This window comes from Protopterus annectens, chromosome 3.part0, assembly GCF_019279795.1.
Source record: "Protopterus annectens isolate FY-2018-M chromosome 3.part0, PAN1.0, whole genome shotgun sequence".
Taxonomy (NCBI): Eukaryota; Metazoa; Chordata; order Ceratodontiformes; family Protopteridae; genus Protopterus; species Protopterus annectens.
This window is the reverse complement of record NC_056731.1, coordinates 1,960,967,265-1,960,981,700: the sequence shown is the minus strand read 5'-3', so window position 1 is coordinate 1,960,981,700 and position 14,436 is coordinate 1,960,967,265. Positions and strand designations below refer to the sequence as shown.

At 39.3% G+C, this 14,436-nt stretch overlaps 1 protein-coding gene across 1 annotated transcript in view; it reads left to right on the top strand.

Annotated features, from left to right (window-relative positions):
* The window catches only part of ZBTB47 (zinc finger and BTB domain containing 47), a 684,044-nt gene that overhangs the window by 588,781 nt on the left and 80,827 nt on the right, over positions 1-14,436 (top strand). The window contains exon 4 of the mRNA XM_044066047.1: positions 12,252-12,367. Within this exon, the coding sequence (XP_043921982.1) occupies positions 12,252-12,367 (116 nt within the window). The remainder of the gene's footprint in view (positions 1-12,251; positions 12,368-14,436) is intronic.

Genomic DNA, 14,436 nt, shown 5'->3' with positions numbered 1-14,436 from the left:
GCCTCTGCTGAAAAGGGCCTGTTACAGCCTAGTTGAACTTTCCTGATTTAACAAATGCAATAAATAAATAAAATACTAGAATGTTTGTAGGTATTTACTAGGCTTGCAGTCCAGGGGACCATTGAGGAGTCTAGTCTGAATTCCAGTTGCCCCTTAATAATGTCTAGTTAAGTGTCTTACTCAAGGTCACACAGTAGGCAAATAAGAGCTGAGGGAATCAAACCCTGTACCACAGGAACTACAGCCCCTCTACATCAAGAGCCAGTCCCATGCTAAGTTGTCTGTTCCTGAAAGTGTTACTGAGAAATGATATACAGCAATGGACCAAGACCAGAGCCATATGGTACCCCAAGGATAAGCTACTGAGAAAGGTACTGGAAATTTCGCACTTTAAGTTTTAAGGAGCATTTATTTAAATAAATGTACATCCACTGAAGATGTGCAAGTGATAGCCAACAATAACTTCTTAATTTTTGTAGGAAAATGGGGAGTTGTGTTTAATCAGAAGCATTGCTGAAGTCAGTAAATACGGAATTACTGAGTTTTCCTTGATATGTGCTATTAAGAACATGGTCAGTAGGCAGACATGCTTGGCTATGGATCCCCCCACCAGAGGATGCTGAAGGAGATTTATCAACTTCCTTTTTAGTTCTTTCAAGAACATTTTTGAAAAGTTGGAGAAGTGGAGGCCCGCAGTGTCGGTGAAGCAACTTTTCCACCCACTCATGCATACATAAATGACCATGAGGTCACACATTCTTATCCTATGTCTAGGCTGGTCATGATGGCCTTACACTTGCCCTCCACACAAGGCCAGTATCTCTTGCCTACAAGCCATCAGACTAGAATTTCCTGACAAACAAACACAGCAGATCCTCCAACATGCTCCACAAATGGGTACCAGACAAGCACATTTTCCAGAGTCTAGTGCAGAGGTGAGGAACTCTAATGATGTAACTGGTTGTTTCACAGGATTTTCGTGTATCCCTCATCAAGAGGGCCTTCTATTGTTGGAAGAAATTATGTATGAAGATGGTTCAGTTTCACACAATGAATGCATAGTGGTTATGCAACTTATTGACTTGGTGTTGAAATATCATCATCTTCTTTCGGCTGTTCCCGTTAGGGGTCGCCACAGCGGATCACCTGTTTCCATTTATTCCTGTCCTCTGCATCTTGCTCTGTCACACCAACCACCTGCATGTCCTCTCTCACCACATCCATAAACTTTATCTTAGGCCTTCCTCTTTTCCTGTTACCTGGCAGCTTCATCCTTAGCATCTTTTTCCCAATATACTCAGCATCCCTCCTCAGCACATGTCCAAACCAACGTAATCTTGCCTCTCTGGCTTTGTCTCCAAACCTTCCAACCTGGGCTGACCCTCTAATATACTTATTACTAATCCTGTCCACCCTCATCACACCCAGTGCAAATCTTAACATCTTTAACTCTGCCAAATCCAGCTCAAACTCCTGCCTTTTTGTCAATGCCACTGTCTCCAACCCATATAACATAGCTGGTCTCACTACCCACTTGTAGACCTTCTGTTTCACTCTTACAGGTACTCGTCTGTCACAAATCACTCCTGACACTCTTCTCCACCCACTCCATCCTGCCTGTACTCTCTTCCTCACCTCTCTTCCACACTCACTGTTACTCTGAACTATTGACCCCAAGTATTTAAACTCATCCACCTTCGCCACCTCTACTCCTTGCATCCTCACCATTCCTCTATCCTCCCTCTCATTCACACACAAATATTCTGTCTTAGTCCTGCTGACCTTCATTCCTCTTCTCTCTAGAGCATATCTCCATCTCTCCAGGGTGTCCTCCACCTGTTCCCTACTCTCACTACAGATCACAATGTCATCTGCAAACAAAATAGTCCATGGGGACTCCTGTCTGATCTCGTCTGTCAACCTGTCCATCATCACTGCAAATAAGAAAGGGCTCAGAGCTGATCCTAGATGTAACCCCACCTCCATCTTAAACGCATCCGTCACTCCCACCGCAGACCTCACCGCTGTCACTCTACCCTCATACATATCCTGTACCACTCTTACATACTTCTCTGACACTCCTGACTTCCTCATACAATACCACAACTTCTCTCTAGGCACCCTGTCATATGCTTTCTCTAAGTCTACAAAAACACAATGCAACTCCTTCTGACATTCTCTGTACTTCTCCATCAACACTCTCAGAGCAAACATTGCATCTGTAGTGCTCTTTCCCGGCATGAAACCATACTGCTGTTCACTAATCATCACGTCCCTTCTTAACCTAGCTTCCACTACTATTTCCCATAACTTCATGCTGTGACTGATCAGTTTAATTCCTCTGTAGTTACTACAGCTCTGCACATCACCCTTATTCTTAAAAATCGGTACCAAAACACTTTTTCTCCATTCCTCAGGCATCCTCTCACTTTCTAAGATTTCATTAAACAATCTGGTTAAAAACTCCACTGCCATTTCACCTAAACACCTCCATGCTTCCACAGGTATGTCATCTGGACCAACAGCCTTTCCATTCTTCATCCTCTTCATAGCTATCCTTACTTCCTCCTTGCTAATCCATTGTACTTCATGATTCACTATCCCTACATCATCCAACCTTCTCTCCCTCTCATTCTCTTCATTCATCAACCTCTCAAAGTACTCTTTCCATCTCCTCAACACACACTCCTTGCTTGTGAGTATGTTTCCCTCATTATCCTTTATCACCTTTACCTGCTGCACATCTTTCCTAGCTCAGTCCCTCTGTCTAGCCAATCGGTACAGGTCCTTTTCTCTCTCCTTAGTGTCCAACCTTTCATACAACTCTTCATATGCCTTATCCTTAGCCTTCGCCACCTCTCTCTTTGCCATGCACCTCATCTCCTTATACTCCTGTCTACTTTCTTCATCTCTCTGACAATCCCACTTCTTCTTTGCCAACCTCTTTGCCTGTATAGATTTCTGTACTTCCTCATTCCACCACCATGTCTCCTTGTCGTAGTTCCTCTGCCCCAATGTGATACCAAGCACCTTTCTAGCTGTCTCCCTTACTAGCTCTGCTGTAGTTACCCAGCTATTTGGTAACTCTTCACTGCCACCCAGTGCCTGTCTTAATTCATCCCTGAACTCCATCTCACAATTACCCTTTTTTCAATTTCCACCATTTGATCCTTGGTGCTGCCCTCACACTCCTCCTCCTCTTCTTGATCACCAACGTCATCCTACAAACCACCATCCTATGCTGCCTAACTACACTTTCTCCGGTCACCACTTTACAGTCTCCAATCTCCTTCAAACTGGCCCTCCTACATAAGATATAATCCACCTGTGTGCATCTTCCTCCACTCTTGTATGTCACCCTATGCTCCTCCCTCATGTTAAAATACATATTCACCACAGCCATGTCCATCCTTTTAGCAAAATCCACTACCATCTGACCTTCTGCATTCCTTTGTTTAACACCATACCTACCCATCACTTCCTCATCCCCTCTGTTCCCTTAACCAACATGCCCATTGAAATCTGCTCCAATCACCACTCTCTCACCCTTGGGTACAGTCATCACCACTTCATCCAATTCACTCCAAAATTTTTCTTTCTCATCCATTGCACACCCAACTTGTGGAACATATGCACTAACAACATTTATCATTACACCATCAATTTCCAGCTTCATAAACATCACTCTATCCGACACTCTTTTCACCTCCAAAACACTCTTCTCATACTGTTCCTTCAGAATAACTCCTACGCCATTTCTCCTCCCATCCACACCATGATAAAACAATTTGAACCCACCTCCGATACACCTAGCCTTACTCCCCTTCCATCTGGTCTCTTGCACACACAATATTGGTGTTGAAATATAATTTTATCTATTTTAAAGGAGAATTATTCCATCAGATAAAAGGGGTGGCGGGAGCAGCCTGTGCCCCCACATACGCAAATTTAGTCTTAGCAAGGTGGGAAGAAAAAGTAGTTTTAAATTCTTTATATAGTGAAAACTGGATTTTATATAAAAAATATTTAGGTGACATATGTATTTTATGGACTGGGCTAATGGATATTATCAATGATTTTATTGTGTTTTTAAATAACACTACTGAGTTTTTAGAATTCAAATATAATGTCAGCCAAGAAAAATTACAATGTTTGGATACTGAGATAAACAAGGAGAATAATGAATTCAGGCCAAAAGTGTTTAGGAAAAGCACACTTTCAAACTCTTATTTGCACTACAACACTGCGCACCCTGCACATTATAAGAAAAATATTGTCAAAGGTCAATACATTAGAGGAAGTAGAATGACGCCCAATAATGGGGAATTTATTAAGGAGATGAGTTTACCAAGGCAGTTCTTTATAGGTAGGGAATATCCTACTTGGTTGATAGATCAGGTAGAGAAAGAGGTTTGTGAAAGAAGAATAGATAAATTCAGGCCTATTTTAGGTATGAGCCTCGACAACCAAGAAAATGAAAATCAGGTGAAACAAGATGCATATGGAAACGCCTTGGTAACAAGAGTATAATGGAAGCTCTAGTATGATTAGATCTATATTATTTACTGAATGGAACAGATTTGTTGCACTTACAGATTTAGAAATGTTAACTAAAAAGGAATTAAAAGTGTTTTTTTTAGAAATTGAACGGGCGTTCCTTCGTTGAAGGTTGTGCGTTAGGCCCGGCAAGCCAGCACGTAAAACTCTACTGTCAATCATTAGCGGACCGGAGTTCCGCTGTGGCGACCCCTAACCGGGAAAAAGCCAAAAGACACATACATACATTGAGTTTGAAAAACTTATTAGAGAAAGATATAGGACAGAACATTGCAACAAAGAAGCGAAAAGGAACATTTAAGTGGGATCGCTGTGCCCAATGCAGTTATATAGTAAATCAAGAGAGTATTCACTTGAAGAGTAGAAATACAACAATCACAAGTAAGGAATATAATAATTGTGACTCCAGTGGCCTAGTCTATTTAGCTACATGTCAAGTTTGCCAGGAATTTTATGTTGGCAAAATGGAGCTTAAACTTTGGCGAAGAATATACGAGCATATTTATGAAATCCAGATTCATAAAATTACTAATGCGTTATTCAAGCACAAACAAAAATGCATTAATGCACACTATAAGTTTTTTGTTTTAGAGAAAGTGAAAATGGATGGAAGGGGTGGTCTGTGGGAGGAAACCATAGAATATATATAGAGCTATGGTGGCAGATCACCCTTCAAGCTAACAAACTTCCAGGCCTCAATGACAATATTTCAATTGCTCCTGTGCTAAAATTAAGGGCAGCCATTACCAAGCTATAATGTTTTTTTGAAGAATGAGATTTTATTGGGTCTTATGATATGATTTGTTGTTAAAATATGTTTTTATAATATGTCTTTTTATCTCATATATTCAATTATTTTTAAACTGAACTTTTATGAATGAAATACATTTTTTAACACATTTTAATATATTTACCACATTTAACATATATATGCATTTATTTTTATTTATTGGAATTTGTATTTGAAATTAGAATGAGTTTTAATTTCCATTAATGTAATGCAAAACCACTAAGCAATATATGTTTGTATTCGGACACTCTAAATTGGCCCTAGGTGTGAGTGTGTGGGTGTGTGTGCCTTCTGTGGAAGGTTGGGCGCCGGGCTGGCAACTTGACACTGTAAAACTCCACTGCCAATCATGAGCGGACAGGTGATCCGCTGTGGTGACCCCTAACCGGGAAAAAGCCGAAAGAAGATTCAGCTGTTAGAATGTGTTTATTAGAATGGACAGTAGAGGGAGCTTCAAGTTCACCTTTTATGGACATTATGCATTTCTTTAAAATAGTTCTAAGCAAAGAATACATATATATTTTAAAGAGTTTTTAGTTTTAAGCAAAAACATTCTGAGTATATGGCTTTTATTATGACCAAGTAGTTAGTCACTTATGCTTTATTCTCCTTTTATACATATAAAAGGATATTTATGTCATTATATGCACAGTCACTTTACTAGCATTTCACTATCTTCCAAGGAACAAGGATCTTGTTTTTTTAAATTTAATTGGTTAATTAATTAATTGATAGAGTAGAATAAGTATAAATGGAGGGGTTTTAGAAGTCAGTCTTCATCTGAGGAAGTATTCTAAATGAAAACGTATCAGTTACGAACGTTAATGTCAGCAGTGTATGTGTTTTTAGTTCGTTTTCATTAAAGCTGTGTTTTTACATTTGAACTCTTGTTATTCATTCCTGGTGGTGCCTTTGGACCTTTACAAGTTTTTTTTGGTACCTTGGTGATAGTTTTTTGTGTTTCACAGGATACTCGCCAACTGGCAAAGTTATGTGTCAGATTCTTACGCAAGATAATATCAGCAGTGAAAGTGCTTCCCTTCCACAGGACAGGCTCCTTTTTGCATTCCCACTCTTTCCTCTCCTTTCAAAGATGTTCCAGTAAGAGAATAAAAAGCAAGGCTGATTTGGGTAGTCCCTTTCTGGCCAAGGTAACTAGACTGAATGAGCAAAGAAAGACCACTTCTGTTACCAAGCAAAATTGTTAACCAGTGTACCCTAACCTAGAAGGTTCAGGCTAGTGACATGGATGGTCTCAGCCTAATACCATTCAGTGACCACTTCCCTGAGGAAGTATTGCAGTGCAGAAGGTCAGGTGAAATAGTACCTGGCCAAATGAAAAATAGTCTCTGTCTGGTGCAAGTTTAAGGGTATCCTCCCTATTGTAGCTGCATAACATGCAGTCATGTGATAGGTGTGCTGCTTCATAATGTGTTACCTTATGCATCCATTAAAGTACATTCTTCAGCTATTATGGCCTGCCTCTATATGAACATCATCATGTAAGGGTATTTCAGATTCAAACATTTTTTGAAGGGGATCCTGCACCTCAAGACTCCAGGAAGCCTATTCCTCCTCTTTGGGACATAAGCTTTGTGGTGAAAAAAAAATTACTTTGTCCCATTTTGACCCCATTGCCTCAGTTACACATCCACATAGGCATTGTTATCCTGTAAAACATTCCTTCTGGTGGATATTACATGTAGGAGAAACTGTGAGATGCAGAGCTTAGTGGACAAAAAAAAACATACTTAACCTTCTGTAAGGACATGGTGAGCCTTCATGTTGAATTGGCTTTGTGTGTGTGTTGGGGGAGGAGTTAGAAACAGGGATCAAAAAGAGGGGAACGTTTGAACTAAATTTAATTGCAAGTATATTGGCAATACCCCTGTGGCTGGATAGGTGTTACCAGATTAGATCAGGTCTATTTAGTGTTCAGTGTGCTGAGATTCTTTACGCAGTTATAGAAGGACTTATGGTTATCTTTGGAAGGTGTGACAATAGCCATTTCATACTCAACGTTGCAGATTTTGATCTTTCTCCCAAATTCATTGCAGACCTTTTTCAGATTGTTTATGGAGAGGGGATTTGAGTTTTTTTCTTAGTGTAAATATGTTGAAGTGAAAGGGAATGCCATCATATGTCGAATACACGTATCATTTTCAGTTTTAAAAATAAGTGTAGGGTGATAAAGAAAATATTTGTTTCTTCCACCATCTACTGGTGACATCAGATTATTTTTTCCAAACACTTTTAGGATTATAAATAGCAGCATGTGCTGAGAAGGTTTCTACTCACACATTTAACTATAACATCTAGGAGGTCATAATAAATTAGCTTACATGATATTCTCAAAATTAAAATGACTGTTTTAAGTGGGTTAATTTTTCGCAGACCATTGTATAGTTCTGTGAGTTGTTTTCTTATAAGAAGTGTATAATTCTGAGGTTAAGTCTATAAACAGTGTAGTGTCATCTGCATAAGTTTGCATTTTTATTTTGCAAAAAATCACATTGATTTGTAATTTTTTTAAATGCAAAACTTGTTTTTATATGTTCTGTCTTTACTTTTACTGCATTGGATACTGTAAAACTAAATGTGCTTTTTAAATAAACAGTTGACAGAATCAAAATCTATTATGTAATGTAATGAAGGTATGAGCACCCTTATCTTACCTTATTATTTTGTATAAAATCTTTTGAAAATTTTTCATTTTTCAAAATGGCAGGTACATTTTTGTGATTTCTGTTAATGGTTATAATGTGCTTTGGATAATTTTAATAACTTTAGTGCACTGAACTATTTTGATTAATAAATTCCCAATTTTTTAAAAAACGAGTGAGAAGACAGATCCTAGCTAATTATAGTGTTTCGGATTTCTTGAAATGGGTCTACTTTACTTACTCGAAAAACTACATCACTGACATTCACTTCACTGAGAAGAATACACTGACAAATCAGAAGGCAGTCATCCGGAACACCGGCATTCCGACCCGAGGTAAGCAACTGTTTGGCCATCCTGTTGAACTTTGCCCCTTATGCTGTAGTGCAATCTCAGAGTTGGTATATTTAGTTAGGGGGTGTGGGGGGCTTGGTAGGTTTAGTTTTATTTTTTTATTTATTTTGGGATGGCCAAGCTGTTACTTACCTTGGGTTAGAATGTCGGTGTTCTGGATGTCGACCTTCTGTTTTGTCGGTGTATTCGTCTCAGTGAAGTGAATTTCGGCGATGTGTATTTTTGGGTAAGTGAAGTAGATCCCTTGAAACGTGAGGGAATTTATAAATGCGTGGTGCATCCTTTGCAGGCTGTAACATAGTACTACAAAGTGATTCATAGACCTACTGCAATTAGCCACAGTGAAGTGTTTATTCACAGCCAAGAAGGACTTTTGACTTAATGAAGTAATAAAGTACCTGTAGCACAGCAGGATACCAATAATTATTCTACTGTAGTGGAGATTCTGTAGTGTAATTCCCAGCCCTAAGGAGACTGCTTGGCTGAAGCTAGCTATATGCCATACAGCTTTGGACTTACTACCTATTTTGTTTTATAGGTGACAGATGAAGAGCCCTAGTATGTATTCAATAGCTTTTTTTATGCTGCCCTTCTGCAGTATAAACATTTGATCCACTTAACATGCGTCATATCTGTGCATCCACTATGTGTCATTATGTACACACAGCAGATACTCTGTATATGTACATAATGCTGACACAACTTAAGCAGCTCATTTTGTGAATTGCAATGATGTTGTTAGGTTATAGCTTGCAAAATGTAGCACACCGTTGTTAGAGTTTATCACATTAAAAGCGACATAACAAGTGTAACACTCTTCCTTAATACTCCGTTTAGAGTAGATCTGAGGTTAATCTATTCTGTGATGCCACACATTATAAAGGTGGTAGCACTGTGGCACAGTGGCTAGTCTGAGGTTAATCTATTCTGTGATGCCACACATTATAAAGGTGGTAGCACTGTGGCACAGTGGCTAGTCTGAGGTTAATCTATTCTGTGATGCCACACATTATAAAGGTGGTAGCACTGTGACATTATAAAGGTGGTAGCACAGTGGCTAGTCTGTAGTTAATCTATTCTGTGATGCCACACATTATAAAGGTGGTAGCACTGTGGCTATTTAATAGGTCAGAAATGCTATTTAGATTAAAACAGGAGTATGCTTGCTTTCCATTTCATATTAAAATTATTTTATTTTGGCTTATGTACTTGAACTAAAGCCCCATCTCTAGTGTATTCCCCTTGCATCAGGGCACGCAGATGTAGATGTAGCCATCTGTGAAGTAACATTGGCGGTTTAGTGAATTCTTCATCTTCTCAGTAACTGTAAAGTTTTGAAATGTCTGACATTCTTTTCCTAGTAAGAGATCCGGGTGTGTCTTTCCATGCCACTTGACAGGTGTTTGGGGCATCATGGAGGCTCAGGCACATTCCAATAGGGCCTCACAGGGAGATGTTTGGGGTTGTAGATGTGGCGTAGGCTGATGTGCATGATTCCCTCCACCGTGTTGCAGATTTGATGGATTGGATGGATGACTTATTGGAATGGGTGGTGTCTGTGGTGAGGTGTCTGCTGGGAGGGAGATGGCATCCACGTGGGAGTAGTTCGCCTACATTGTATGATGTTGGCTGAAGTGGCTGTGCCTGATTGTGCTCCCATAGTGGCACTACTTCCACTGCTCCATCAGTGGTTGAAGTGTCTACACCCAGATGTGGCAGGCCATGGGATCATGGTCCTGGGCATACTCATGAGGACAGCTATTCCTGCAGACATTGGTCGCATTTGGGCAGTGGCAGTGCATCTGACCATGGGGGTGGATGTGCCGGTGCGACTCCTGATAGAGCCAGCTTTTGGGGTTGGGGATGATGGCACTGGATTGTCACCTCTGCCATGTGTGGCTCACAGGCATGGGAAAAAAAACAAAAAAGAGATGGGAGGTTGGCATAATGATTAAGGTATTAACCTTTCAGACACAAGGTACAGGGTTTGATTCTCACAAGGATTAATTGGCTAGGCTTAAAATGGCCCACAGGTGCAGTTGGCTTAGTACTAATCTATGAACCTAGGAACAAAATAATATTCTCTGTAAACAAAGACAACTTTTGTTATTACCATACCAATTATATCCTTGAATTTCTGAGTCCCTTATTTTCTTTGCCAATGGTTCTAAATGTAATCAAATAACAAAAGTGAATGAGGATACCCCTGCCTTGCTCCTCTGTTCAGACACAACTTACCAGAAAGGAATCCTCCCACATTAGTTTTTGCCTGTGACCCCTCACGTGTTCTCCTAATTAACCTTATTTTTGTATCGGGGAATGCAAATGCTTTCATTACCCTACTCATAAAATCCCAGCTTACTCTGTCAAATGCTTTCTCTGCATCAAGACCCAACAATAACAGAAATATTTTCATACATTCTGCTCCCCCTGGATCATTGTTAATATATTTATGTTGTCAAATGTTTGCCTCCCCTCAACAAAACCACATTGATCCATAGCTATCAATTTTGGCAACACTTTTGCCATTCTTTTAGCTAAACTTAAATTATTTTTGGAGTCAACAGAGGCAGTGGATTTGCATTTTCTGTATGTGTCTTTTGGATAAATCTAAATTGCCTTATTGCTGCTTAATCCTAAAACTCCCCTCCTGCTCTCTAAACCTAAAACTCCATTCCCACTTTCTGTCCATAAAATCCTGCTCCCTCCATGTTTGCTGCACTTACCTCATTTGAATTTGAATAATGGGTTTTGTTAAGGTGTGATGGGTGCTTGCTTCAACATATATTTGAGTTTGAGTGCAAGCAAAAGCCTATATAAGCTATAAAATACTCAAATCCATGGCTTTGAGACAGTGTTTTTTGAGTGGTTGGGACTTGGTTGCATTAGATTCTGTAAGCCCCATTGATTGACCTATAACTGAACTGTATGTTGGGACTTGGTTGTATTAGATTCTGTAGGCCCCATTGATTGACCTATAGCTGATGTGCATATTGGGACTTGGTTGTACTAGATGCTGTAGGCCCCATTGATTGACCTATAGCTGAACTGTATGTTAAGCAATGCAGAATCATTGTAGCCAATGAGGGTGTGTAGGTCCTACACTAAGTTTTCCAACAGTATCTTACTACTGTTTAGGGACAATTTAGCCAGGCTGACCACCCACAAAATGGCTATACAACCCAATCAGAACTGTGAGGTCAGGAACAACGAAATGTCATAATTGCTAATGATAGTTAACTTAATCCATTGGAGTGCTCATCTTTTTCTCAGGAAGAAATAATTTAAGAAATAGAAAACTGGAACAACAGGGTTGGGGGGCTTGAATCATTGACTTTATTTTGTTATGGAGAATAACAATAGCTGCAAGACTTTACCATTTATAATAGTTGATTTGGCTAAAATAGTGAACAGGGTTAGATCTAGGGATACTCATCATGTTTTGAGTTTCAGAGCCAAATCTTCTCTTTTAGTTCAGGCAGTATTACATTTGGTACTAAACTCTATATACAGTTGTATGTACTGTCCCTTCTTAGTGTACGGGTAAGTTACTATATGCAGGGGATGGAGACTCTCCACTAAGGAAATGGGAAATTTAGCTTGAGGAGCAGCAGAAACCATGTGTCAGTCTTCAATCATGGCATTACAGTAAGCGCTCAACAAAACCTTTATTATTAACCAATAATATTGGCACTAGAGAAAGCATGATGCAGTAAAGTAAGTCAAGGTAAGTGTTTCAGAAATGATGCTTAATGATATATTCAGGATTAATAATTTATATTCCTGTTTTCATTCTTTCTGTTTTATTGCATTCATATAGTAAAGAGTCACAGATCAATGACTTTACCAGTATGTTTTAGTGATAATTCATTTGTTATTATTTTGTAGCACACACAAAGGATATGCCTTTCACCTGTGAGACCTGCGGGAAGTCGTTTAAGCGAAGTATGTCACTGAAAGTTCATTCTCTGCAGCATTCTGGGGAGAAACCTTTTAAATGTGAGGTAAGAAAAAAGCAGTATATTTGATTCTCAGGTAACGTACAGAATAATTACATGGAATTGGACTTGTACTATATGTGGCTTTAGACTAGCTAGTAAGCACTGGAACTTAGTACATTAGTTTCAAGAAAGGATGTGTAATTATTAGACTAATATGAATATGCACACAGATAAAAATATATAATCCAACAAATGATAAATATTGAATGTGCTTATGACAATAAGCAATATCTGAATATTGATCTTGTCGTTGATAATATGGGGGCATCTTGCACCATCCCTTGCATATATATTCATCACTTGTTAGATCTGATCATAAAGCTGTCTCCTTCTAAATATAATTGAAACAAGAGATCTCTTCCACCCAAGGTACCTTTAGAAATTTCTCTTAAACAAATTACCCAGTCCTAAGTGATACGGGTGATACATTCGTAAGCTTCAAATCTTCACCAAACAACTCCTTTAACTCCACTGAATGCACAGAAATGTACACCACCACACTATAGCAGCATATAAACAGCTGCAGTGATGCAGCTGTATCCTGTAGGAACAAATACAAGGCAAACTCCAGAAACAAACCCACATGGTAGAAATGTATCAACAGATGTGAAAATAAAAGCAAGATTTTGGCCAAATGTAAGAAGAGTAAGTCCAAGAATGATTTGAGGCTAAAATAGATACTCAAGCCAAAGACAACCACAATGTCTTTTTTAGTTTGTTACTAATCTCAAAACAAAAGCAAAAAGCAGCAAATGTGAGCAATGTTACCTACACTGAAGAGATAGCCAACCTACTGACTGATAAATTCAGCTTGAACTTTACCCCTGTCTCCCCTCTACCTGTCCCTCAACATATATATCTGAAAGAGGTTTGCCTGCAGCGGGCATGCAACACAACATTATAAAGTACTATCAAAAGCTAAAAATACTGCATCAGTGGGTCCTGATAATTTCCTTGGATGCATCTTAAATAGCATGAAGCATGATTTAGACATCCTCACTACACTGTCCAGCCTCAGCCTCCATACAAGTTTTGTACCATGTGAATGGAGAACAACTACCTACATTCATTCCCCTGCATAAGGGATAACCTACTGCTGAGCCAGGAAATTACAGAGCCGTAAGTCTGACAAGTTTCATATGCAAAGCCATGGACAGACTTATCATGGAACTAATAAATAACAACACAGGGAACCTCTAAACACTTGACCCATCTCGGTTTGGGTTCATCAAGGGTAGTTCATGCTTACTCAACTTGGTGTACTTTTGAAAAGGTCACCAAAGCAATTGAAGAAGTTAAAACCATACGTCTTGCATACCTTAACCTGGCCAAAGCATTTGACACAATATCACACTCATGCATAGCAGAAAAGCTAAATAAACTGGGAATAAACACCTATGTCACCTCTTGGATGGATCACAGGATGCAGGAAATCAAAATAACTCCACAAAGAGACCAGTTACCATTGGAGTCATCCAGGAATCTGTGCTGTGACCTCTCCTATTTGACATCTGCTTCTCTGCAGTAAAAGCCAATACCAGAGGGTTCTGATTGACTGGGTTTGCATTTGACTGCAAACTAGAAGCAGTCATTGAATCAGCAAAGAATTGGCCATCCAGCTGGAGGGTTTATCCCAAATAAATTACTGGTTCCAAAATCATGCATTGAAACCTACTGCCAAAAATGCACTATCATATCCTTTGGGAAGGTATTTATCCCTGAGAAACTACCATATTGACAATACTTCCCTAAGAGATGACCCAGTTGTTTGGGATTTGGGAACTTATGTGGACAGTGACCTAATTTTGGCCAACATATGTCCATTGTTATGAGAAAGATATTCCATATTGCACAGCTTATAAACAAAGGGATTGTGTATAGATCTAGGGATGTCATTGTCTCCCTTTACTCAGCCTTCACTAGGCCAGTCATTGAATGTAATCCTCCTTTGGCATGTGTCTGTCCAGAAACATGCAACAACTGGAATGCCCACACAGATATCTTACTAAAAGGACACAAGGCCTAAACAATATCTTCTACATGGACTGACTGAAAGCCCTGTCACTTTACTT